This window comes from Colletotrichum navitas, assembly GCF_030913465.1.
Source record: "Colletotrichum navitas strain CBS 125086 chromosome Unknown LY79scaffold_130, whole genome shotgun sequence".
NCBI lineage: Eukaryota > Fungi > Ascomycota > Sordariomycetes > Glomerellales > Glomerellaceae > Colletotrichum > Colletotrichum navitas.
In genome coordinates, this window is record NW_026850676.1 from 1 (window position 1) to 21,982 (window position 21,982).

General features: G+C 48.6%; 6 protein-coding genes across 6 annotated transcripts; 3 read left to right on the plus strand and 3 right to left on the minus strand.

Annotated features, from left to right (window-relative positions):
* Positions 1-7,526: 7,526 nt before the first annotated feature.
* LY79DRAFT_528486 (polyketide synthase) lies at positions 7,527-7,721 on the minus strand (the record flags this gene model as incomplete). Its single annotated transcript, XM_060556029.1, has 1 exon — positions 7,527-7,721. One exon carries the CDS (start codon positions 7,719-7,721, stop codon positions 7,527-7,529), a length of 195 nt encoding a protein of 64 aa, XP_060407768.1.
* Positions 7,722-10,113: 2,392 nt separating this feature from the next.
* LY79DRAFT_528489 (uncharacterized protein) lies at positions 10,114-10,290 on the minus strand (the record flags this gene model as incomplete). The annotated part of the gene is made up of 1 exon (XM_060556030.1): positions 10,114-10,290. The coding sequence occupies one exon, from the start codon at positions 10,288-10,290 to the stop codon at positions 10,114-10,116; it is 177 nt and encodes a 58-aa protein (XP_060407769.1).
* Positions 10,291-13,094: 2,804 nt separating this feature from the next.
* On the plus strand, positions 13,095-14,470 carry LY79DRAFT_674579 (uncharacterized protein; the record flags this gene model as incomplete). Its single annotated transcript, XM_060564325.1, has 2 exons — positions 13,095-13,305; positions 14,256-14,470. 2 exons carry the CDS (start codon positions 13,095-13,097, stop codon positions 14,468-14,470), a joined length of 426 nt encoding a protein of 141 aa, XP_060407770.1.
* Positions 14,471-17,787: 3,317 nt separating this feature from the next.
* LY79DRAFT_584652 (uncharacterized protein) lies at positions 17,788-18,946 on the plus strand (the record flags this gene model as incomplete). The annotated part of the gene is made up of 6 exons (XM_060560419.1): positions 17,788-17,889; positions 17,995-18,107; positions 18,184-18,243; positions 18,293-18,646; positions 18,818-18,852; positions 18,891-18,946. 6 exons carry the CDS (start codon positions 17,788-17,790, stop codon positions 18,944-18,946), a joined length of 720 nt encoding a protein of 239 aa, XP_060407771.1.
* A 285-nt stretch (positions 18,947-19,231) lies between these two features.
* LY79DRAFT_584653 (uncharacterized protein) lies at positions 19,232-19,812 on the plus strand (the record flags this gene model as incomplete). Its single annotated transcript, XM_060560420.1, is given in 4 exon segments — positions 19,232-19,250; positions 19,264-19,386; positions 19,441-19,649; positions 19,702-19,812. The coding sequence occupies 4 exon segments, from the start codon at positions 19,232-19,234 to the stop codon at positions 19,810-19,812; spliced, it is 462 nt and encodes a 153-aa protein (XP_060407772.1).
* Positions 19,813-20,052: 240 nt separating this feature from the next.
* Positions 20,053-21,021, minus strand: LY79DRAFT_528490 (uncharacterized protein; the record flags this gene model as incomplete). The annotated part of the gene is made up of 1 exon (XM_060556031.1): positions 20,053-21,021. One exon carries the CDS (start codon positions 21,019-21,021, stop codon positions 20,053-20,055), a length of 969 nt encoding a protein of 322 aa, XP_060407773.1.
* Between the last annotated feature and the right edge of the window lie 961 nt (positions 21,022-21,982).

The following is a 21,982-nucleotide window of genomic DNA, read 5'->3' on the forward strand; positions in this document are numbered from 1 at the left end:
CACATTTCTAGGACTTGGGGACGACATCTGGATCGCAGGAGATTTGTGGCTACTAGCTTGTCTTATATCTCATACCGCGGATCTATAGACCCGCGCAGTGTACTATCGATTAGCGATTCATATCGAGAAACAAGCAAGCGGCAGAGATGATTAAGGCAACCATTGGTCTTTGGAGACAGAAAATTGCCGAGGACGATGTTAGCCTACTGGACCGAACCCGCGCCGAGGCCCGAAAGGTTTGCCAGCACTCGGGGGGGCTAGATGTCTCGCGCATGCGGATAGAACAGGGGCTCCTAGACAGCAAGGTGGGAGGAGAAGTAGAGGGAGAACAGCAGGCAGGATGGTTTGCAACGTTGCCAATAGCTTGGCTTCAGAGACCAAGCTTGTGCGCAACAGACTGAAGAACGACCTTGAGGATATGAGGGTTGTAGGGGAAGGGCTGTTGTTGACTCTGTAGTCTGCTGAGGATAGTAATGTTAACTACCTGGCAACTGTAGAACGGGCGTTGAGCTTGTTGCACCTGTTTACTACGATGCTGGGGAGGTGGGAGGTGGACGACATGGGCGAACTGGAAAAGCGGGCAAAGCAAGCAAAGGAGCGGCGACAAGGCCGGGGAGGAAGGTGGTATTGATACGAAACAGGTAGAAAAGAAGACTGTGTGTATGTGTTTGTGCAGGTAGCATTGAGGGTGATAGATCAACTTGATCTATCACCAATCCGTTTTGTATTGAGGGCCAATAACGATCAAGTCGGTTACAGCGCTCTTGACGTGCCCTCCTAGAACCACGCTTCTGGCTGCGAGAACAGACTTTATTCTGGCAGACCGGCCATACAACAGATGCTGTTTGAGAGCGATGTCGTTCATGCGGTTGTCCGCTCAGGCCCACACACTCTGTCCTCACCAGAGGCTAGCCTGTAGGCTTTGTGCACCAGAACATGACGGTATTTATGCTGGGTGCCAAGCCTCTCCTGCTGACACGTGTACATGTCACCGAGGGTTGGGGCACTAGAGGCGGTTGGTCTGGATCTGGATGAACCAGGAGTTGGGTTACTGAAGGCCGTTTGCATAGAGTTAGAGCGGAGTCAGACGGCGGCGAGATTGAGGCCAGAAGCACTACTGGAGATGGTCTCTGCGGCGGCTCTTCAAGCGACTTGGTAAGATGACCATCCCATCCTGGCTCAGCCCACTTATCCATCGACTTGGGGTAGTTAGAGTCATGGTTAGGTATTGATCGGGATAAAGTGAGTGGGCCGGGCCGGGGGCGCTCGCAAGAAATGCTTAGAGACCCACAATCTACTCTTGTCGCCGTTGATTATACCGCTGAGAGCGGGACGATCATCTTCCTTGACGGCCAGCCACCTGATGCGGGTTTAGAGGGCGATGGCTATGCGGGGGTATACTACGTCGTTTTAGAGTTGACTCAGGCCGGCGATTCCTAGAGTATCGTAGACTTCGGGCAGGTGGAGGTTGTCGGAAAGGATCGTAAGCTAGAAGGGGACGATATAGGAGTGGACACGAGGGACTTGACGAGATGTCGTCGAGGGAAAGAGATCAGCGTGTGTACGACCCGAACGGGAGCTTGAGGGATTGATACTGTGAGAGAGAGGATCGTGGACGGGAGCTGATGGATCAGATGGGACGGTTCGAGGAGAGAGAAGAGGATGTTGCCCTTAAAGCTTGATGAGCTACCTACTTCTCTAACAATAATCCTATGTTACTTGATACATCTCAGAAACAGGCCAGGTGCATACATGGATGCATGAGGCAGACGGCAGCAGCCATGGACGAGGACATTGCATGAGCCTGTTCGTGTTGGAGTTGCAACAGTTGGTTTGTGCGCGTTCGTTGGGCGGCTGGAGCGAGCTCCTGTCGATGGTAGCGCGGCCGAACATTTCGTGGTTCAGGCGGCGCATGGGGAGGAAGTTGTTGTGATGTGGAATGAGACGGTGCCACTTGCGCACGAGGCAGTGGGGGAGAATGGGCCTCGTAGGCGTGGACGATCCTTTTGAGACTGGACAGGAGCTGAAGGTTGTCATCTCAAGAGCCATGTCGGTAAGGGTCGGTCGATTGGCCGGACTTGAATTATATGTAGTCAATTAGTAAGTTGCTTAGTTTTGCTGAAAAGGGGGAAGGGAAATTGGACTGACCGAGTGACTGCTTTGATGAATCGATCAACAGCACACAAACAACAATGGCGAACATGGCGATGGATGATCTATATATGATGAAGATGGGGTGAAGAGGCGGGTCACTGACTGAATGAGTTGGCAAGGTCAACAAGAAGCAATGCCGGGTCGTACAAGGAAGATATCCAGCGTTTTCCAGCGCCGCGGTGGGATATGGGGGTCCAGCTGAGAAGGAGGGCGGTCACCCGAGATCGCGGCCGTAACTAACAATGTTTTGTTACATAACCCTTTCCTACCAGTGGGTAGGTTGATGCGGGTGAGTCTGATCGCAGACCAATTGGACTGGTGAGATGCGAGTCATGGCTGCTACCATGCTACGGACATTGGCTGGCCCCGTGACCTGGGCATGGAATGGCATATGTCCTACCAGGATACACGATAAGTCAGGAGATGGAGGCAGAACGGACAGACAGGCGCCAGGGCAACCAAGCCAAGAAGCCTGTTCAAGCTCAGGTCCGCTACCAAGACCTTATCACACAAGCAGTCACACCGAAAATAAGTAGCAAACATACTAGGAAATCAAGACGTAAAGAAGACAGTCGTTCCATCTCACGCCAAAACCAAAAAAGAAGATCCTTTGAGCCCATGAAGGGTTCAGCAAGCGGCATTGTGCGCTCCCATTCCATGTGCGCACGGAAAAGATCGGACTCCAGGATTACCTCTTTAACCAAAGAGTGCCGGGACTTAACAGCGCTAACTTCCTATGCCGTGAAGGACGACAAACGGTATCGCACATTCTGCTGCTGCCGCTTGTTGGCTATGATAACGCTCTAGCACTCAAGGTTGCAATGACTGTTGCCTACTTAGAAGATCTATAGCCCACAGTTACAGAAAACAATTGATTGATTCTAATTAATGTCAATATTTGTCGTTTTGTAAAAAGAAATCCTACTTAAATACATTGTTTGTGGCCGTATGTGCGCACGTTCCTTGATTAGTTCGGCATCAGGGACAAGTTAGAAACGCTGGACCAACTGTGTACCAAGCCGCCCTGCGCGCCTGATTGAGGTCTGCGCTCACTATCTTCTCAAACCATTGTTTGAGGCTGGAATCATGCGATGCTAAATATAATGTGACCTTGACTAACCTTATCTCGCACGAGACAGAGTAGCGGTCTAGGTGATCTGAAGACGTGTGATTCTGTCACCTCTGATCCCCCCTCGACAGAGTGTCTATGTGTGTTGGGCTCTCCATTCTCTTGAGAGCGCTCCCCTATGGGGAAGATAAACATTCTGCTGGACATTCTATTGGCAGCCGTCACTGGCGCTACACAGTCCTAGCTAATACACGTCAGGGATACTACTGTCCTTTTCTAGTTGCTGGCTGGGGCTCTCATCAACTCCTTCCATATGAGCGATCATGTGCGTCGGAGAGGCACTGCCTTGACGTCCCGTGTTGTCTCTAAGAGTGTCCCTTGCAGCTGTAGTCCCACCTCGTACAGTCTGGCGCAATAAGCAGACACCTCTTTGTGGCCTGGGGCAGTAACTTTGGTTTTGCACAGTCTCTGAAGCTGATGAAGTGTTTCTCGGCCAGATCCAAGATAGTAGACATCAAGGTGTTGATGGCAAGTTCTGGATACCTCTGTACAGCTTCCCATAAAGATTGCGTTAGCATAATTGGTAGCAATAGCTATAATCCTCTTCTTTGCCCTTGTCTGTGTAGGTCTTGAGGTCGCCTGTATTGTCATCGCCACCCGAAACCTGCCATCTTTGTAAAAGGATGACCAGGTTCTACCCACCGACCGGGGACACAGCTCTGGAAGATGAAGGCCTGAAGACTTCCCCACAACGGCGGTTCCTAGAAGTGATAATTGTATACTGTAGTACTATATAACTAGAATTAGACCGTTCCTCTTACGTAGCACCATCTTGTAACAAACGCCTGTTCCTTGTTAACATACGCACAAGTCCTAGTATAAAGAAGCTGCGTCGCCCCTTTACATATCCTTGATTAATCACGATGTCTTGGTCATGAGAGGGCAGCAATTGATATTAATATACCATCTCTGTAACCCACTTCTAGAACCTTGAGGACATGGTAGGTATTGTCACAGATTGTTGATGTGGACTTCATTAGGGTAACTTTGTTGCCTGTTACATATGTACCCCGGCTACATCCTATACCGATCCATCAATCTTTCCTACAACCTGTTTCCATAGACAGTGAGTGCTGGATGACGCCACCTGAATGTGATGCCAACGTAATGCCGTCCTCTGGTGTTGGCGAGATCCTGACGTCCTGGATACAACATACAAATCTTGTAACGAACGCATTATCCCGTCCTTGCTTCATGGCACCAATGTCAGAGCCTTAGATGACCCAGCCTTTCTGGGCACGCTTGGCCTATTTAAACGGCAATACGGGGGGAACGCCTTGAATCAGTACCGGGGAGTACGTTAGTGAATTTTACTTCTGGTCTAACAGCCTGCAGGGCTTACCATAATATATCTACCTTGAGACACACCGCGGACGCGTATGCATTCACTACCTGGACCAGTTGGGCATGCCAAGTATTGATTCACTGAGTAATTGAATCTATGGGTGTTGACATATCTAAGCGCAGTTTTGTATCACGCACTTTGTTGTAATAATGCTCATCCTTGTCTTCCGAATCAATGTGGACGGCCTGCTATAAACATTCTATTCTACGATCAAATAGGAAACAGTCGCCCCGGGCTTCTTCTTTCCAGTCGACTAATACCCACTCAATCCTAGACCTGAAAGCACGGCGCGTGCTGGACCCCTCCCTGGGGACCTAGGTACGATGTGTAGGTACTTATTCCTCGTCGACCCGGCACACCCATAGCCTCTCGCACAACCCCCATCCACCTTCACCTTGGTCGCTGTTCAGGGCTGCCGCCTGGCGGCAGTCGTGGGACATGGCTTACGCAGACCAGACTGCTCATGCATCTTCCTGGATGGTGCACTCGGGTTCCAACGTCTCTAGCCAAGTGCGTCCGGGTAATAAGGCCCAGTTGACTCTCAGCTGAATTCTCGTGGGGTCGCTGTAGTCTAAAAAGTGGCCTGGTATGCAGTTAATTGCCCATTTTCTACGTTTTGATTTGCTTCTAACGCTGTCAGCCTTTAGGGACTAGGCTAAACAAAGACCTAGCAACATGTTTGATGAAGGTTCTGTGTTGTTACAGAGAATTCTTCACTGGCCATATTGCAGCCGGCAACACGTCGATTCCCGGGATCAAAAACATTCCATCTTTGTATTTATATTAAGCTCACTATAACATCACCTTGTAAGCCCCAAGGTCATTTGGTACGCGGAAAGTACGACACTTGAGAATATGCAAATTCTATAGTATTCATGGGTTAAGATCGAATGGTACAGCCAGCATGACGAGGGGTTGTGTTAACGTCTCTTATTCTGTTCTGTTCACTTACCAACAGTGCCCAAGTGTGCCTATCTACTACCATAATATACTCTATACCACCCGTACAAAAGTAATAGTAACAATATCTAAACCACGTATTACCACACAACTCCTGCCTCATGACATACCAGCAGTGCCATCAGTGACTTCGAAATGCCTCTCCTCGTTAATCTCGGTCGTCTGACCTTCCACACCTATCAACATCCAGCTTCGCAATGTGCTTCCACAACATCGAGCAGCAATTCCAAGGCGTGTCCATTCAGAACCACCGCCATCTAGCCAAACCCCACGCCACCAAGGCGAATTATCAAAATGTGGCTCCAGATTCCCCTTGGCTCCAGACCCACAGCTTCGTCAGGTGCCAACACAGACATCAAAAGCAGACCTCCAAGCGGTTCTGCAAAAGGACCTCAGCTAGCTTGGACCACCCGTCCGAAGATCATAGCACAATCAAGCATACTAAAGAGAATAGACGCACTGGAAATCCATCTCGTTCATCGCAAATTGTCTCTAAATCACTGGTAACCAATCCCCTTTGTCTTATTAAATCTATACCCGTTCTCTATAGTAATCCCTGCCGCCATAATACTTCTGCACCCCATCTTGGCTTTAACCTAAACTACAAGTACATGAGTTCTGATTTAGACTTCCACCTTAACCACACCTCGCTAGACACAGATAAAATGCCGTGCTTAGGACTGACCTTCACCACATCCATCACCACGCGGGTCCAAGTCGGGAAAAACCGCTCAAGCCCTCGCCCAGCCAGGTTACAAGTCATCTAGAAGCAACTTGGCATGAAGACGAATTGCCAGGCAAGCTTTCCTGGCATTTGAATCAATGTGGCCCGCATTTGGTGTATTGACTAGGATGGCAGATGTTAGTCTTGACGTGCGTGGCGAGTCTACTAATCAAAGGGGCCATAATCTGTCAATTTGTATCTAACGGATACAAATGCCCAGGATGCATGCCAAGTGCAACTCAAAGGCCAATGCGTCACTCAGGGCGAGCTATCGGCGCAGCACTGTTGTTGTTGATAACTTGTATGGGGGTTCAAGGTCTGTCGGATCGGCACTACCTAGAAAAACATCTCTAATTGCATACTGGCGAAGATTAGAAACAAAATGTATCGAACGATGGCCCAAGTCTAGGCAGCTTATCTAGTCTTTGTTATGTGTTTTAAGCTAGGTACTGAGTTGTAGAACGTCTTCCTGTACTATAGTTATACAAACCTCAAGCTTGCGATGCTCTTAGGCCCCTTAACTAGGCTATATATCTTGTTAGCTAGCCCTAGTCGACGTCCTTCAGGGTTAAGGTTACTTAGAACGATGGAAACAAAGAATCGAGACCCAAAGTTGCATGTTGGGAGGGGGGGATGGCTTTATAGAACTATTTTAATTGATCTTAATAAATTAGTTATTATTACTAGCTTTTTTAAGAGTTAAATAAAATCCCAAGGCTTCTTTATTCATTTTCAAAAAGCCTAAGGATTGTAAATATAAACTATAGGCTATCCTTATTAATATTAAACAGCTTTAATATAATAACTTTATGCTAGTTAAAGGCCTAAACTCTTATTATAGATCTATAAAGTATAAAAACTAGAACAAGGTGCTAGGTGTCCCATACAGCAAGTACTTCCCTTAGATACCTCTAGACAGATTACTCTTAAGTTCTCTAGGCACTAGTACCTGCTTCTAGCTGTATTAAGGCCCTTGGCCAGCCTTAAGCTCATTAATAAACCTAACATCCAGTTTGCGATTTGCTGTAGAGCCATGTATTAGCGTGTTAGGTTGTGCTAATAGGCTTTGTTGACGTGTCAGGTTTGTCCTTTTTGCTTTTGCAAATAGCACCAGCTTGTTCACTATGTCGTCAAGCCACTCTGGCACGCTTATCTTGTTTGCATCCTGAAGGAAGAAGCCAAAACCAACACCACTTAACATCTTGATCAATTAATTAGGTTCCACTTACACTCGGACCATGCCAGTCGGAAAAGTACGAGATGCAATTCGATACAATGCTCACTGCCACGCTCGTGGCGCTGTAAGTGGGAATACTCTCCAAATCACAGGTCGAAGTGATCTCGTAGTCATGGGTCATCATGCCCACATAGATAGATGTTGACGATCCCTGGAGGTCCTGCATCCGCATTCTGGCGTTTGTTAGATTCGGCCATAGAGTGTGTTGATATCGAACATCTCTTTGGGTATCTTACTCTGAACATTACGAGGCTCTTTAAGGATATCCTATAACTTTGAAGGTGTGTTTGCGCCACCTGGGAAGCAACGGTTACTTCCCACAGCGACCACCGGCTCGTTTGGGTAATCTCTCTGATCCGTGGAGGCTATGATGAAAACGTTGGTTGCCTTTCTGGTGGAATCACTTGAAGGGCGCTATGCTTGCTTGGGAGTTAACAAGTGTCTTGGTATTGATGGCTGCTAGGAACGGCGGAGAACAACACGAGAACAACAACAACCATTTGAAGGATTTCGGTCTTGGTCAAATGATTCCGAGGAAATGATTGATGTTGTTTTCCTTGATCAACTCAAAAACCGACGTCTGATTCCTTCCTCAGCCGCCGTCGGCAAGATTCGGTATCTGCAACGAACACTGGTTTGGCAGTATAGATGGTAACACCAGGCCTCAGCGGGAACTGCATCAGGGTGGGGGTAAATTGGAGAAATACCAAGAATAGGACGAGAGTAAGATCTCATTAATTTAGATAGAAAGGGAGAGATTGCTCTGTTTCAAGTTAGCGTCGTATGCCCTGAATCTTTGGGCTGATATTCCTGATCCGAGATTCTTTCATCACTGAGCTCACCAACATGAGGTCTAGGAGGGTGTTTAATACCCACGGTCCCGACTGGATCCAGGCTTGGTTTTCTTAGAACGAGGAGCCCATTCGTTTTGTCGTCGATTCGGGATATCGCACCATTCTCCCAGCCTCCATGGCTGACGAGTTCCGCAAGATGGAGGAATTTGAGATGCCTATCTCGCGACAAAAGTTGTTTAGGGTCAATACCAGACCCAAGCCGATAAGAATGTGGTTGTGCTGTCTTTGAAAGAGAAGATTACTGTATCAGACGTGGTAGGAGACAACAAAGGTATGCCATCCACCCGCAACACAGGCTCTTGTTCTACTATTCATGACGACAAAACTCGGCCTTTACCGCTCGCCCAGATGGCAGTGCACGCTCGCTAACTTCGTTTATGGTCCAAACCACTACGTCCATTCGTCCACTATCTCAATCCTCTGGGCAAGAATCTGCGAGATCAAGTAGACAAGACAAGAAACTTTGTTGAGCCTATCGTAGTGATGACGCACCAAGAGAGTAGTATGTCTAGAAAAGGGCGTAGAACCGCCAGTACATGTTGATTAACTCTAGTGGTTTCGGGAAGCGGCTTATGGTAACTGGGAGTGAGTAAACCATCCCCGCGTGACTATTTCGTTCTACTTAGGGCGCCCGGCCCCTGCGTCTTTGTTCAAAATGAAATATGACACTTCATCAGCGATGCCGCCGGGCGTCAACTTGTCATACACTTTGCCGGAATATAAGCCACATCAGATCTTCTTATCGGGTCTCTTATAGAAATTTGCAGACATGTGGATCTAATTGAATCCCTACAGCAGGAGATCCGCAGCTGCATTGCCTGGTCGCTTCTTTGCATCCAAAGCGGTCAAGATCTTATTGGCTTATTCTCTGATCTAGTATGATTTCAAACCTGTGCCTGGAGATGATGTTGAGCTCTTCTGACAATCTTTCAGTGTTTGAATTCATCCATCCACGAAGTTAATAGCGCGGCGATGTGACGAGGAATTACCTGTAACCGTCAGTTTGTAGATGGCTCTTTTAGACAAAATTGGGGCCTAGCGCTAAGCAAGCTGATATTTTCAAACAGCCAGATACTCTCCTTAACAAGTTGGATAGTTTGGCACACCTAAGTCTTATTATACCAATACCATAACCCTAGCACGCACGAAAGCAGCAATATGCCAAAGTCTTCGGAGACCATTATGATAACTGACAACTTGTCATGTCAGTGTATTGAACGTTATTTAGTGATTAACAAAGGCCTTACCTAGATTATGCTTGGACCACCTCCCAGGGTCATACATGTGTCGCCGCGTGCATGTGGTTGTTTATTTGTTTTTCCAGCCTCTCGTCCAAAGGATCGCACAGCTTTCCCTGTATATAGCTCTCCAAACCCATGCCGATAGCCCGTCCTACCAGCCTGCCGGCCCAGTTGAGTTTTGATCCGTACATCCACTCCTTGTCAGGATCGCTCACGGCTTTGGATTCTGAATTTGTCGGCTGTGGGAAGATAGCCTTTGGCCATGTACTCTTGCAGGATAGGGTTGATCAATACATATGGGAGACCCGATGTGTGCGTTAAGAGATGTCCTTCTTGTTTTAAAAAGTCCATCACAAGAGTCAGCAAATCTTTGTAAGCTTTCTCATCCCCTTTCCATACATTTTCTCTGCCACCCGCTACGGAATGGAGTTTACAGGGCCTAGAGTAATCGTTCCTTGGCCGTTCCTCATCACTGCGTTTCAGCGTCATCGAAGCCAGTCAAGACTTTCATGATCGTCAATTGTGGGATGATTCTTTCCACGTTCTCATCCAAGTCAACGAGGCCCTGGTCCACGCATTGAGGAGCTATGATTGTTGTCAGGAGTTTGGTCACACTAACGAGGCGCATAATCCTGTCTTCTGCCATCGAGAGTAGCCTTTGGCTCTCATCTCGTCTCATCCTCGGATGCTGGTCGCTGAGCTGTCTCAAAAATGTACAGTAGGAACTTTGTAAGGGTAATATCAACAGCAGGTCCCTCTTGCACACACTCCAGCTAAATGATATCGACCGTGCTAACCACGATCACTTCGATTCTTGCTAGGGTTTTCGTAGACGAAGGGCAACAGGGCGTGTTTCGGGGTTACAGTTCGGCATTATGAGCAAGCAACGCCTCCGATGTGATGGTTGCAACGCACCCGTCAATATGAGCCACAGACCCGCATATCTATCTGCCTTGACGATTGGCGGCAGCACGATCAGGGCCTTCGATGGTTTTGTTAAATTGGGAATCAGTGACTGCGCATCGAGACGACGTAAACCACCCGCGGCCGGCGAGTAGTTGGCATGCTTCGTAGTCCCCGACGAAGACCGTCCCCGCTGTCTCTTGGAATAACGTTAGAACTTTAGTTAACAAATCCGATATTTTGGGGCCAGCTAACTGCTGTGATACAAGAGATGAACATATTGGACTGCCCTTTTGGTGTTTTGGCGAAACACTGATATAGTGCTCATGCGTAAGTAACCATGAGGGGAAATGCCAACGCCATTTTTAATGCAACATCCTAGGAATTTATTCGCGAACTCTAGCAACGAGTGAAACTCAAGCATTTATGTATTGAAACTCGTTGGATCATGACATGCGCATATGCAGACTTCAAGGTGCCAGGGCCCGCATTACAATGTCGCCGCAAGGAAGATTTGTTCGGACAACTTGCACTCACATCGGTATATTCTAATCATGCCGATTAGCAACTCTGATGAGATTCTCTAGCTTCTGGCAATTGCTCGTGTACATATTTCTATATCTAGTAGTATGTTAAGTACATAGGACTTGAAGTTGAGGTGATTATGAACCCAATTTTGGTTGTCTTACGATTGCTGTAAGGAACTTGTGCCCGCTTTCATCTTCACATTAAGTTTAACGCTTACCGCTTGTCAGTACCACACATCTATAGGTAGTAAAATATCTTCTCCGGGACAAGCCTGCGGCCATAGCCCAGTTGCCATAGTTGGCATGGGATTTAGGTTCTCTGGCAGCGCATCAAGCCCCCGAAAGCCATGGGAACTGCTCGAGAAAGGGGGGAGTACGTGGTCGAAACTCTCATCTACAAGATTCAATCTGGGAGGAGTATGCCACCCTGACGGAGACCTGATGGAGAGAGACTTGGCTCGGTATGTACGCTCCTGTAACGAACAAAGTAAGACCTGGAAGATAGGTCTCACAAATCGCGCATTCAGTCACTGACTCTGAGCTTAACACCAAACTTACGCGAAGGGCGGGCATTTCCTTGAAGAGGATCCTGCTTTATTTGACACTTCATTCTTCAACGTGACCAGTGAAGTAGTCAAAGTGAGAGTGGCTGCGAATATGTCCTGTTGGATGCGAACAGAAAAAAGTTTCTGAACGGTGGTAAGGATATAGATCTGTATTAGTGGTTAACCCTCGAAGTTTCCAATGAGGCTCTTGACAGCCGTAGGCATGAGAAGGACTAAAATTCGTTCCTAACACAACACTAATACTTTTAGCATCACCTGGAATCCTAATGGTACAGGATCCAACACGGCGGTACTTATTAGTATTTTGTACAAGGATTACTATGGCTCGCTCAACCGTAATCCAAAGGTACTGACTTGGCATCTTTTAACGGAAAACGCAGGCACCATAGTATTGATCCGAATATCGCACTTTTTCAACCTGTATGGTCTTAGTGTTACCATTAACACAGCTTGTTAAACTATTTTGACAGCGCTGCACCTGGCGTGCCAGAGTTTTCGAGCGGGAGAGTTAGACATAGCCATTGTAGTGGGCTTAAACCTCATGCTAAACTTGCATGTCTTTGTGACCATGTCCAACCTTGGTTAGGCCAGTCCCTTTTCTATAACAGAACTTCATCACCACGGTGTAGTTTGAGTGGTCTAAGTGTGCCTCTAGATTTCTATTACCTGATGACATCTCGTCTGCGTTCGACTCCCGTGCTAATGGCTACGGTCGTGGAGAGGTAGTGGAAGCTATCGTGTTGAAATTGTTGATAAAGGCATTGGCCGATCAGGATCCAGTAAGAATCCTGACGAAAACGAGTTCCTAAGTCTCCGCGACGACCTGCGGGCGTGCGAACCTGCTCGTCGAGTCAAAAGCTCTCTTCATGATGCTCGGGCCGGTCGCAGAATCTAACCAGTCCTCGGCCGCGCCGGCCCGCTTGGTTTCACCAGGAAGGTCGGCTGCGGCGGTAGCGGGTCAAAATTCTGCCACTTCCAGCCCACGCTGGGACCGGCAACCAGATTCCTGCTGTTTCCAGTTAGGGACAACCATTCAAAGGGAGGTGCTGGCCAGGAGGGAGATGAGGCAGATAGTGTGCAACAGGTGGCTGCAAGCAATCTTGGAGACAGATTGTAAAGTTAAGGCGACTTTACTACTCATCTTTTTCCCACAGACACTAAGAACAAACGTAACAAGTAGGGCTTTGATAACAGAGCGTAATGAGGGGGTTCTGAGGACCGGCCAATATTACCTTGAATTATTGGCAGATCTGATCAGGTGAGCGGAGAGAAGTAGCTGACAACACCCCAGAAACAGGATTGAAGTTTGTGGTTTTCGCCCATGGACAGATTTCTCATGATGGCAATATATTGTGTAATTACATTAAGCGCTAGTTCAGCCAACATATTCCGCGTCCAGACAGCGAAACTCCAGCTGCCGTGGCCCCCCAAGGTGCCTTAGGGTCAGGGTTAGCATGTTCATCTGCTGCCACTATACCGAGGAAGCCACGGACTACATGAGGGCCGAGTCGTCGTCGGCGGATGTGCCGACGGCGCATCTCTACGGGCTGCAGGATTTTGCTTTCCAAGCTTCGAGGGAACTGGCTGCAACGTATTCCTCGCCCAGGAATGCCAGCATACAAGAGTTCCACGGTGGTCACCGCATTCCCAGCAGTAATCAGATATGTACGAAGCGGGGAGGAGTTTCTTAGCATGTATATTTCAAATTGTAGGGATTGTCGCAGAATTTAACGTGTATATTAATGTGTGTGTTTGTATATGTATCTGTTGCTTCATGAGGAAATTCCTAAATAAGGTTATCTCTTTATAAGTAAATCTCAGAGAACTCCTAGCTTCTTATTAGTTTAATCTATACCTAAAGTAGGGGAAATTCACTGCCAATTTCCCAGCCTTTCGCCATGTCATTTCCGCGTATTTATCAATTACACTCTATTGAATAACAACTCGCTCGTTTACAAGAACTAACAAATATCTATTCCGTCAACACATCAGCGCTAGGTTTCTCCAAGTCTAAGCTAAACCAAGCCGATCTACTCAAGCAGCGGCCCGTTCTGTAACTTTACTCGTCAAGTAGTTGGGATTAAAAATCTCCCCAAGACAGCCGTCTATCACTTCACCTACACCTCTCCACCACATGTCATTTCGGCGCAGATTTGCTCCTCTATCTCTCCGGCCTCAAACTCTGGCTGCTGCTGTCCGTCCACTCACTCACTATTCATTCCCCATCAGCTGTGCTTTGCAGCCTCTGGTTGGCTGTCTCTACACGCTGACAAGCCGTAATGCACGTATATACACCATCCCCTCTTCTCATTGCCTTCTGACTTGTCCCATCCCAGTGGCTAACACGATGTAGTACACTTTCCTTGCTTTCCTCTTCGTCAAGTGTAACGACCATCCTTCCCAAACTTGACCTCGCCGGCTTCGTCTTCTTTGCTGGCTTCGCCGTCTATCTAGACTTCTTTCTCTGGCGCGTTGCTCTGCTACTCGTATTACATGCCAATCTATATCCAAACCGCCGAGCGGGCGTCTGCATTTCTGAGCGGCGGCATTGGCTAGTGATGCCATGATGATTATCAGCGCCGGCTTGGCCACAACTCTAACGGTTCGGGCGACAGTTGCCCAGCGGGTAATGTACCAGTTTATCACAGGATTTGGCCGACGAGCCTTGCTACGTCGCCCTCGGGGCGTCGGCAGGGACCTTGACATTCGCTTCATTACGGTTCAGGGCCGTCTCGACTTGGGCATGTTCCTCAACATGGCCCACGTGGAGAATCATGCCAAGCGCCACAAATGTGCTGAAGACCCAGGCTATGCTAATGCCAGGCCATAGCGTCTAAGAATACGTTGGTTGCCAAGTAGTTGCTCTGCGTGGCCGCACTGGTGGCGCCGAGTACGGAGCTTGTCATGAGGAAAAAGCCAAAGTCGCAGTCCTATAGGAGCAGGTGCAAGTAAAGAGAGTCTAAGACCTTGGGCAGAATAACTTGATTCCACTGCCTTAGCGGAAGGTGATCAAAGATAAGCTCCTTCAAATTTTGGTTAAAGGATTGTTTCGCAAGGTACCTAGAATTGTCTTCACTGCCATATCCTAAACTTTCAATATTTCCTTGTAACAGCTGCTTGACTCTTACTCTTGGCCAGTTATTGAATATACAAGTAAACAATGGACTGAGCTTTTCTTATGGCTTTGAGAACAGTGCGCCCTTGCACCACTTGCTTTCTTATTGTAACTTTGCAGTCGCTTAACTCTGTAAGCACTTTATCCTTCTCGAATGAAGCTCTGGCACCACGGAACACGCGGTCAATGTTAATAAAGGTTATTGTATAGATAAGAGAGTAGTCTAGGACCATATATAAGCAGTGTTGACAGCAGTGGATTGCAAGGTTTCAAACACTGACGGATCCTTTGGCAACAATGGCCCAATTGGTCAGGGTCTTATTAGCAACAGGTTATTGTCTCAAGATGTCACTGTCAGCGGCCTGTTATAATTATATAAACAAGGATTATTATATATATGTATGTGAAAGACGTACCTAGAATTCTCAGCGTCTTCTTCCTCTGCCACTCTCGCGCCTTGCCCTCGAAAGAAAACATCAAGGCTCTCTTCAGCGACTCACCCATCTATCATTACCTCCAACATGACAATATCCATCTCGTTTCATACACACTTGCGGCAAAATGAAATAAGCCCCTCGCCTTTGCAGGCTGCAGCTTACTCACACGCCCTTCTCACTTCATAGTCACACTACACAAACTTTGTTTGTTCGAGCCCAGTCTTGTGAGTTTTAGCTGCCTCTGGTCTAATAACTATATTCGTTGACCAAGTCATTGTCGCTTGGCTGCACCACAAGCAAAGTGTGTGTAAAAGTTACAGGCCTCTTTAGGCTCACTGCTCAATCTTCAGACACCTGGCAACCAGAGCTGTTCAAAATCGGTCGTCTGCATAAGTTGCGCCTGAAAAGTTGGCTCTAGAGTCTGATCCGAACAAGTACTGCCGTAATAGTAGGATTATAGTTGCTCAGATAATTCCCAAGACGACGTTGTCAGAAGGGTTCCAACAGTTCATAACAAGACAAATGCTGCAAATAGGGGCGGTAATAGGTCAAAGGCCTTTATACTCCCGCCAGACGTAAAGCTCTGGTCAACGTAGAAATGTCGACCTAGTCCTATGTCTTTGCACGATAAAGCCGGCATGAACTTATACTGATCTCTTAGGTAACAATTTCATGATTTCCTTCCGGACAACTTCCCCAGAAACCTTCACAGCAGAAGACTTTACGCCTTAAAGTCTTCCTGCATCAGGACACATGGATAAATATTTCCCACATGATGGCTCTTAAGGGTGCAAGCAGCAGCGACGTAATCAAAGATTGCGTAGAAATGATTCCCACTCCTGCCAATGCAGTAGCAAAAATGTCGGCAATCTTTCCATGGCGTCTCCGCTGGTCACAAGCTAGGTATATGGTGGTTGTGGTAAGCATATGCTTGCAAGGACGTTGATATAAGTCCACAGCAACTTCTAACACGCGTCTCCTTTGCCGCCAGGTCTGGTCCATAGAGACGAGCCCTGGGCGAAATGGGGGCTATGCGTTCTTCCAAGGCATCTGAACATGGACAAGCACATGAGCAAGATTGGAAACGACTGGGTAAGATAGGCATACAGTTCGGCCTACAAATACACGCTTGCTAGTCCTAATTGAGAGCCATAGTCATAGAAGGTCTTTTGTCCTCTACAGTGCTTGGCGCGTTGTTCAGAATCCGCTCCTGAAGAGTCTCATAGAGGCATCCTAGCTTGGCGTGTCCAGACAATCAACTTGGAGATGACTACTGTCACGAGCTAGAGCACACAGCAGGGCATTGGAGAATTCATGTCTAAAAGGCTTAACTATCTAAGAGTAACTATAGGAAGAATGAATCTATATATATAGTCAAGGTACGCAAGTAATGAGTGAAACACCACGTGATATGGCACCTGACAGAGCAGTTGCTGACTGTGGAAAGGGTGAAGCTATCGTGACAACTACTCTGTAGAAGCACTCGGATCCAACACTGTGTGAGCCCTTCTCCGCGTCTCTCCCGCACGGGAGAGATAAGAGTCAATAATAAGTTAGCGTCAAGTCGTCAACATGTCTTGGAAGTCTGTATTAGCCAGCTCGGCAGCGAAAGTAGGAATGGCTGCAATCTACCCGCTTGGCGCAATTGCTAATTCCAATCATCAGGCATGATTCTATATCTCCCAAATTATCTTTGGGTTAATAATCACGCCTTGGCTAAGGAAGCAAACATGACCCCCTGCGTCTGTTTACCAAATCCGTCTGGCTCTTGGCGCAACTGTGCTCCAACAGATGTTTTTTTCACGGTTAACCTTAAGCAACCCTAGCGATGGGCCACTTGATTGGATGTTTTGCTTCCCGGATGATCGTCAGCCCGGCCGCAAGACATCATATAACTCCAACGCCCAGCCTCCACACATCCCTGCCCATCACCCCCTGCTAGGCTTGGCGGCTTCTTCATCTGGACTAGGCTTCTGAAGGCAAACTCACTGCAAACAGTGGTGCACTCCTGGTTCACTGATTATCTATATCCTTGTTAGTCGACCGTTGGCTGCTGTGTAACACAGTAAGCGCACCCGTCGGCGTGCAACGCGCCCTTGCGCCCGTTCATGCTCCGTCCGGCCCGTAGGCATCCTCCCGATTTCCAACTCATCAGTCATGCCAGACAAGCTGCTGAAGAAGAATGAAACCGGCATATTGCGTGTCTGGCGACTCAAATATCTCACGCCTATATCCAGTGGAGCCCTGCAAAACTGGCATCACTGTGACCTGCGGTATTACGGTTGTAGACCACCGCTTTTAATACCAATGGCCATTCTCCTTTCCGCTGGTTAACATCTTGCAGCTCAACCAGGCAGCCCACGATAGCTTCCTTTCCCTCCCCGTGCATAACAGGGACCCGCTTGACTCTTATCATTCCAACCCACCAATCACATGCGCAGTCTGTATCGTTGTTTGTTTGCTTCTCCTTTTGTGTGTTTGTTTGCTTTGATAACGTGTGCCATGTCGATCCATCGCCCCTTACCAGTGCTTATAATCCATCTCGTCTCCCTATATCTTTCGATCGGCAGCAAGTTCTGCAACTGACGCTACAAAATGTCTTCTCCGTTGCCTCGAGCGCCGCGCACTGCGAACCCCACTCATCCAGAGTATCTGGCGCATCGCGTGTGGGCGCCACTCTCGCTTCCACATGGAATCGTAAGTCGGCTGTACTCTGCATCTCACCTATAGTGCGCCTGGTGACCCCTACGAAGGGACACGTCACCCTATCGACTTCATCTAGTAATACATATTTCGTCACAGAACGAGCAGGCTGAACATGACCGCCTGCAACATATCCACAACATATTCTTTGAGGCCTTTGAGAATGGCCAACTCAGGCTGCCAGGATCAGTTTTTCCATCTTACAGCAATCTGTATGTCGCTCTGAATATTGCACTATTCCCAACCACGCTAGGAACTGTGTGCTGACCTGTACTACCTGATACATAGAGGCTCTGATGTGGCTAATGACTTGACCATGTTGGAGGCTAGTGTCCGCTGGCAGGAAAAGTATTCCTATTTTCCTCTTTCAGACACATTGAAGCTAATATGGCGCTAGAAAACGTACGCCTATCGACTTCATCGCAGAAAGCAGCCAGGTTAAGACTTGGGCTGATGGTGCAGCCGCCACAATCCATCTCTTGGCGATGCAGGGTGACACAAAATGGCTATACCGAGAGGCCTACTTGGCCCTCAAGCCTGGGGGCTGGTTGATGCATCTCCAGCACCATCACCAGTCCCAAGCCTACATGATGCAAATGCCAGTCTCGCCGTCACACACGCAGCCGCCAATAGATCCGGTCAAGGCTGCGCTTCAGAACGAAGGTTTTACCAGCCTCGGCCTGAGTGTTGGACATGTATTGGATCCAGGGAGCGCTAGTACCAACGTCCCTGCTGCTAGGACCTGCGAAGTGTAAGCAGCCTCTCTTCCTGCTTCAAGACCTTAGCTAGGCTAGGCACCTTACTCTTTCGTGCAAGACTGGATTATTAATTAGCACAGTCGTGTGTGGGTGGCCCAGAAGCCTCATACATACAGACACGGAGGATAGGTGTAGGGACTACGGCTATAGGTGGATTTATCCAGATCGATAGGTAGCTTCTTGGGAATTCCTGCTAGAGGTAAGAGGCTGATTATGGCTACTTGACGTGTAATGGAGGTAGTCTTGGTGCCATTGTCGACGGCGTCAACACGCTGGCTGTATTCTTCCGATGAACCAAGTTGCAGAGCCTGAGTTGGTATGCTGACATGAGGGCTGGATAAGATACGGACACTAGACATGCTGGATATGGAGAAGCCCGATGGTGTGATTTCCTAGGGACTCTTTGGTTAGAGATAAATGAAAAAATAAGACTGCTCTTCCTGACTGTTTACATTGTACTAGCCTGTACTGAGTATGGCAGGATGCTAAGACTAAGAAGCTCTTCTGCTCGGTCGAACTGTGCCTGGTCTTCAAAGGGGCCATGGCCCGCATGATGGGCGCCTACACCGATGGATAATATGCCCAGTTTGTGTCTAGGTATGTATTCTAGGGACCCGTGACTTGGGTGCCATATTGTATATCCCCTTCGTCGGCTGCCAGATTGCCAAGATCTGCCACGAGCTTGACAACGGCATCTGCTTCTTTAACCTCCACGGAGGCTACGGCTTCTTCGGTAAGTTCACGTACTCCGTTTTACACTACGCGCGCTTCTAAAACCCGCGCGGAGGCATCATGATTCGAGCAAATGCACTGAGAATCATCAATGATGGAGAGTCCCTCGAAGAAGAATCACCTCGTATGGGAAAGTCAGTCCTCACTATAGCAGCAATCAAATCAGCAGGCTACTCTGGAAAGTCCACCACAATAATTCCATACCCTCCCTTCTCTGTCAGGCTGATTGAAAAAGCCCAGCATCTGAGCATTCACCCAACAAAGGTACAAAGGTATAACAGCACCCCCAAGTCAGGCTACTTGAGCATGTCTGTAGTGCAACGAAAACCACAGACAGACTACCGAGACAGGACGTTGTCGGTGGCACGTTGGTAGTTCATTGTACCGTGAACAGCACACTCGAGAACAGCATGTGTATGAAGCATAAGGATTAATGGGTAATCATGTCACAGTCTCCTCCGTACATCCATGCGCTTATGATCCAGTGAAGCAGACCAAGGTTTTGTGCCTCTGAAGCTACCAGTTTATAGCTCATGTCTTGACTAGTAGGTATACATCTTTGCATACCGGCTGTCCTATGAATCATGTGCGCCTCCCAGACAGTTGAGAAATTCAATATAATAAACTGCAATTGAGTCGGTCATTCGTGATAGGCAAAGTTCCCCCCTCACGTCTCAACTTCCACCCCTCGGTCCTTTAGATCCTGCTGCCGCTTGAGAACATCTCCAAGCTCAAGCTGCAGTCGGCACTCGGCTGCTTTCAGGGCCTGGCTTGACATGCGTATCGTCCTGGTTCGTCTAAGACAAGCTCTTTTCCGATCCTTTTGGGATGTCCCGAACTCTCTGTCTGCCTGTGTGGGATTCGGTATGTCCTTCAACGAAGAGAGGATCGACTGGCGGGCCAGGTATTCTTTCGACAGCTGCTCTATCTCCTGTTCGCGCTGTTCTGGGGTGGCTGACGCGAGAACATCATGTATCACCGCAAGAACTTCGCGAATGTCCTTGTGATGTTCATCCAGTTTATGCAAGTTGCGTGTGCGGGTTTTGATGAGAATTTTATTCATCTTGTCCTCGTATGCCCTTCGGCTGGCAATCGCTGCAGACCATTCCTTGTCGGTGATTCGTGCTCCTTTCCGGGGGAAGGCCATGTCATCTTCAATTTCGAAAACTGCATCGTCGAGCTCTGGGTAAAGTTTCCATGGGGTGTCCTCTGCGTCGAGGCGAGCTCCGTAGTTGAACGAGGAGATGGCCTGTCTCCAAGCGTTGATATCTGTGTTGGCCGGAAGTCTTCGACCGGCGATCAAGTACGCTGCGTGAATGAGAGTGTACACGCCGCAGTCAGTGCCCCCAACTTGTTGTAGACTCTGGCAAAACACTACCGCCGGTGTACCTGATCCGAGGAACTTTTGTAGGTGGGAGCCGCACAGATTCCGAACGGATGCTTCGATATCCTTTTTCCACAGTGACGCGTTGGGTATGGAGTCAAAAACTTCGACTTCCAAGGGCCCTAGCTTGATCGCAAGCAGCACCCAGTGGGTTGCACGTTTGAGGTGCAGTGGAATCAGAACCTGCTCGGCGTCCTTCAGGTCCTCTTCGTAGGCTCCATCCTTTGCGACGTCAAAATCCGATGGCAGCATGGACCATCTTGAAGAACAAGCAGCTCCAACCAGTAGACCTAGACAGGTGCTCACAGCAGCCCCAGTGAGCATTTTGCCAGGGGACAGACTTGCGAAGTCATCAGGATTTGGCGCCGTCTCTGACTGTTCCGACTCTGATACCTCCGTCTCCAAGATCTCCACCTGAGTGGCCTCAACCTCCGAGACCTCCATCTCTGAGGCCTCCGTCTGTTCCCGAGGGTACAAGTGTTTTGCGTTCTGATGTTGGAGACGGCTCGGCGTCCTCGAAGTGTTGCTACTGGGGATGGGTGACGAATCCGCTCGAGGAGCAGTTGCTGATTGTTCCTGGTGCAGTGGAGGTGGAGAAGGCAAAGACAGGTTTGACAAGCTTGTAATGTCAGGGTCTTTACCATCGTCGGACAGGACTGTGAGGTACCCCGACTCTCGGTCTTGCGCAAAGAAATGCGTTCCACGCCTTTGGTGAGCCCTCCGACCTTTCTCTGAGGGCTGTTCCTCTGTTTGCATGCAGCCGTCTTGCTCCTCGTCGTCAGACTCGTCGTGATGCAGAGGTGTGAGTGAGAGTGAGGCTCGATCGTCTTCGAGGTCGAGGCCTAGCGAATTGTGGTCGAGAAGCTGTTGATCACTCTCCGGGAGGTGCCGATGCGATTCAGGACGATGGGGTTTGACAACTTGGTGATCGCCTTCGGAAGGTTGATGCTCGGAATTAACCTTTGCGGGCGTGTGACCAACTTCCTTGCGTTCTTTGATGTCAGGGATGATGGTGTCTTGGTTGATGGTTAGAGCAGGCTCGCCCTCGTCCTCGTGACTCTCGATGTCGGGGATGTCGCCAGCGTGATGGGTTTCGCGGTCTCGTTGGAGAATCTCGACCGCTCTCGTGACATCAGACGGGACCCAAGTCTTCTTCTTGCTCACGCCAGCCCCTCCTTTTCCAGCTTTTCTGGATACCTGGGCTTTAACTAGG